Here is a 4,018-nt window from a genome sequence, read left to right as displayed (position 1 = left end):
CCTAGTATCAATCATTAAACAACAAAAATAAAAACTAATTACTGCATTAGAACTAAAAAAAATGAATATTACTAAACAAAATAAACTAGTAGAATCAATTGTACAACAAGGTGTACATAATGCTACACATGTAAAAAGACAGGTAAGAAAATTGAAGTGCACAGGAAGGTGTACATAATGGTACACATATCCTGACACTAATTATCCATGAATAGAAAAATGAAAAGACATTACCAAAAGTAAAAACCAAAAAACATAGAATCTTTCAAACAAATCAAACATAATAAAAAGCATCAAGGCATGGGGCAGGTAGCTCTGTTGTGGTGACCAAGAGTGAAGCACTTTGTGCACATCATAGGCCTCTTTTGCTTCTCCCAAGCCTTCTTGAAACGCTGTTCTCTTCGTCTACCGGGTGGAGGCACAGGAATAGGAACAATAATCCTATCACTAGGATCATAAGACTGCGGCTTGTCATAATTTGGGATTGTCAAGATGATCTCTTGGTATGTTCTATTGTACCATTCAATGGTGAAGTATGGCTCAACAAATGAATATATGTCCTCCCTTGTAGATTGAATGGCAGCACAAGCATGTGCGCAGGGAAAACCATTTACTTGCCACCTGTGACACGTACAAGTTCTCTCCAACATATCTACAGAATGATTGCGGGGAGACCTGACTTCATACAATATTTCCATAGACTCAACAACAGTCCAAGTACGACCAATGTTGATGTTCTCGTTTAGTAAATCCTCGTATACGGGAGTGAGCCTAGTGTTAAAATTTTCAATATCTTCTACCCTTCTCTTAGAATTCATCTGCATAACCTTCAAACTAAGATAATAAAAACACAAAACATAAAATCAAAACATGATATAGAATAAATACAAATAAAACATGTGTACAACAATGTACACACAGTTGCAGAATCACGGATATAACATGTGTACAAGTATGTACACATCAAGCAAATCCATGTGTAAGACAGTAAAAAATAAATGAATGAAACACTAAACATAAAACTCACCGTATCGCATCGAGAAGAGCAAAAGCAGGCAGCTTTTTGAACTCAAGAATCCAGTTATTGAATGACTCGACAATAGATGAAGAGTGAGCAGAATATCTGCATATAGGGAAAAATGCATTTGCCCATTTCTCCTTTGGAATGGTCCTAAGATAATTAGCAACATGTCCACAACCAATTGCATGCATGCCCCGCAAAGCTTCTTCAAAGTTCGTTGATGTGTAAGAGTAAGCAGCTTTGTAAAACAAATCAATAACGACATTGTAATTCGCATCACCTTTTCCAATAGGGAGATTGCACTTGATGTGGTAAAAGCAATAGCTGTGATATGAACCAGGAAATGCTCTTGGAATGCCCTGCAGAAGTCCTTCGTGACGATCACTAAGGAAAACAATCGGACGATCATCGACCACTTGTTGAAGATTATCTAGAAACCAAAACCAATTGTCTTTGTTTTCAGATAAAACAATAACAAAAGCATATGGGTAAAAACCATCATTTCCATTGACACATGTTGCAGCCATCAAAGTACCCCTGAATCTACCAATAAGGAAAGTAGCGTCCAAGTAAATCATGGGCCTGAGATACCTATAGATATGCTTGCAAGCACCGAAACAGATGAAAATCCGCTTAAATCTTCCAGTTTCTTCATCAACTTCAAGTTTCACAAAGCTATCAGGATTAGTTTGCTCAATGGCTTTCACATACCAATTTAAATCGCTATACGACTTCTCGTCGTCACCATATTGATCTTCAAATACAGCTTCTTTCCCTCTACGGGCATGGTGATACTTAATATTGGACCCATAAGTCTTCTTAAAGAGTGACATGATCTGTTTGGGTTTTAAAGTGGGATCACCCTGTATACTATCAGCGATCAAATGCTTAACTAACTTGGTTGTCACCACAGCACTCTTCAACCTCAAACCAACACCACAACTACAAAAAACAAATCTGGAATAAGTAATGTGCACCACATTGTACACTTAATAAAATCTCAAAAACAACAACACACATGCAAAAATAAAGCACATACCAAGCAAGAATATGAAATTTACACCACAGGTGCCACCCAAAAAGCCTACAATAAGTAATGTGCACCACAATGTACACCTAAAACAAGTCTACATATTAAAACCTAAAAATCAATAACATGGATCAAAAAAACAAGTGAACACCACTAACCTGTGAATAACGTTAGAATCTTTCAGCACAAACCGAGAAATGTCACCATTCACAGGCCCAAAGTGAATCCTCCAACCACAACCATCTTCTTCGCACTTCGCAGTAAAACGAGTCTTGTCGTTTTTAAGAATAAGAATCTTGTAACCAGTACACATCTTGTATTGATCAACAACAATCCTTACAGCTTTAACACCACCCACAAATTCTCTACCAATATTGTCAAAAACATAACGCCATTCATCGATAATGAGAGGCTTGGCCTTGTCCACGTCATGATCGACCACCCTTACAAGCTTAGGACTTTCACTTACACAAGAGTTTGAAGTACTAGCACCAGAAATACTGCTACAACCATAATTAGAACGAGACAAAGACCTTGAACTAGTGCTACAACCAGTATGCTTCGGAATTACATCAACATTCAAATAGAAATCTTCATTGTTCATTTGAATAACAAGAGCAACTAAACCTTGAAGTTGTATATCACCTTGTATAAAAACTACTTGATTAGTATCCATTTGAGACGGAACTTTTTTGGACTAGAGTACTAGGCCTGAGATGAGAGGACTAAAGCGTCCCAAGCCCAGTAACTTTGGGACTAAACGTCAATTTCTACAAATTGGAATGCATAATGGCACATAGGTTGGACAATATACTTTTTTTTAATTCTTATTTGTCTTTCACAAACCGAGCTCCAATCCCTTTTTGAATGACAACATCTAACCTATGGAAAAGAAAATTTCCAATCTTAACTTTCGTATCATGAGTGGCCATATAATTATGTATTCTATTCAAACTAATCTGTTGGGAGGTTTTTTTTTTTTTTTTTTGGTTCCCTTTACGATGAGTATAATGGAAAATTATTTGTTGTTTGGGTTTTACACAATGTAACCACAAATGTTCTAGTGTTACTTGTGTTTTGTAGGTTGATGAAGGTTGGGTAATTTCATTTTTTTAAAGATGTGGTGCAAATAATTTCCTTTATTTGTTTTTACAATAAAATATAAGTGTAAGTGTATGAGTTCTACACGGTTTTAACATTTAATTGTCCAAATTTTATTTTTTTGGTGGGAAATTATTTTTTTTCAAATTAATGTGGAATAATTATGAGGGTTATAAATGCATATAGCCATAATGGAAGTAGGTTACTGTTTATGGGTAAAAACTGTTTCTGCTGGTTTTGGTAATTTTGGATGTGTGGATGAGAAACGAATCTAAACTTAAAACAAATGCACTTCACGGGAGTACTTTATATTCGAGAGATCAATCTGTACAATCCTGGCCTAAACCAAGAAATGGCAATTCCACTCTTTTTCGGTCACAAAGTGAAGGGAAGGGTTGGTCTTAGGGAGGGAAGCGAAGGAGGTGTTGAGGCCAGAATGGTTAATCCTGAAGGTGTGGCTATTTTGTGACTTGTATCAGAATATGGAACTGGCTTGCGGAATGTAAGCTATCAGTTCTTTTGTGTTTTCTGGATACTGTGTTGTTGTTGTCCAAACTATTGTCGTTTGGTCGAAATAGGTAAAACCTATTTATACAAGTCATATTGAGTGCACTCTGATCTCGTAGAAAGTGGGAATGATTAAGTGATGGAGAAGTGGGGTAATGTGTAAATGCCAGAAACCACGTTCCCAATATGAAGGAAACGGGTTAGTTTACACCCATTACTTCTTGCCGCCACTAACTGCCTTGCTTTCTGACACTTTATTATAATGGACGTGTTGCACGCCGCACGTTGTAAACCGCCAGACCAATACCCTGATGAGAATCCCCCAGTTTGTGACATGTTTGATATCTCGAGTGTTTTCG

The 4,018-nt window shown here is 36.8% G+C and overlaps 1 protein-coding gene across 1 annotated transcript; it reads right to left on the bottom strand.

Annotated features, from left to right (window-relative positions):
* Window positions 1–293: 293 nt before the first annotated feature.
* Window positions 294–2,727, bottom strand: LOC113352486. The gene is made up of 4 exons (XM_026596300.1): window positions 2,392–2,727; window positions 1,733–1,857; window positions 1,028–1,612; window positions 294–834 (listed from the first exon to the last, which is right to left on the bottom strand). Exons 1-4 carry the CDS (start codon window positions 2,725–2,727, stop codon window positions 294–296), a joined length of 1,587 nt encoding a protein of 528 aa, XP_026452085.1.
* Window positions 2,728–4,018: the final 1,291 nt, after the last annotated feature.

This window comes from Papaver somniferum, chromosome 2 (assembly GCF_003573695.1).
Source record: "Papaver somniferum cultivar HN1 chromosome 2, ASM357369v1, whole genome shotgun sequence".
Taxonomy (NCBI): Eukaryota; Viridiplantae; Streptophyta; class Magnoliopsida; order Ranunculales; family Papaveraceae; genus Papaver; species Papaver somniferum.
The sequence above is the reverse complement of the archived record's forward strand: the minus strand, read 5'-3'. Positions and strand labels throughout refer to the sequence as shown.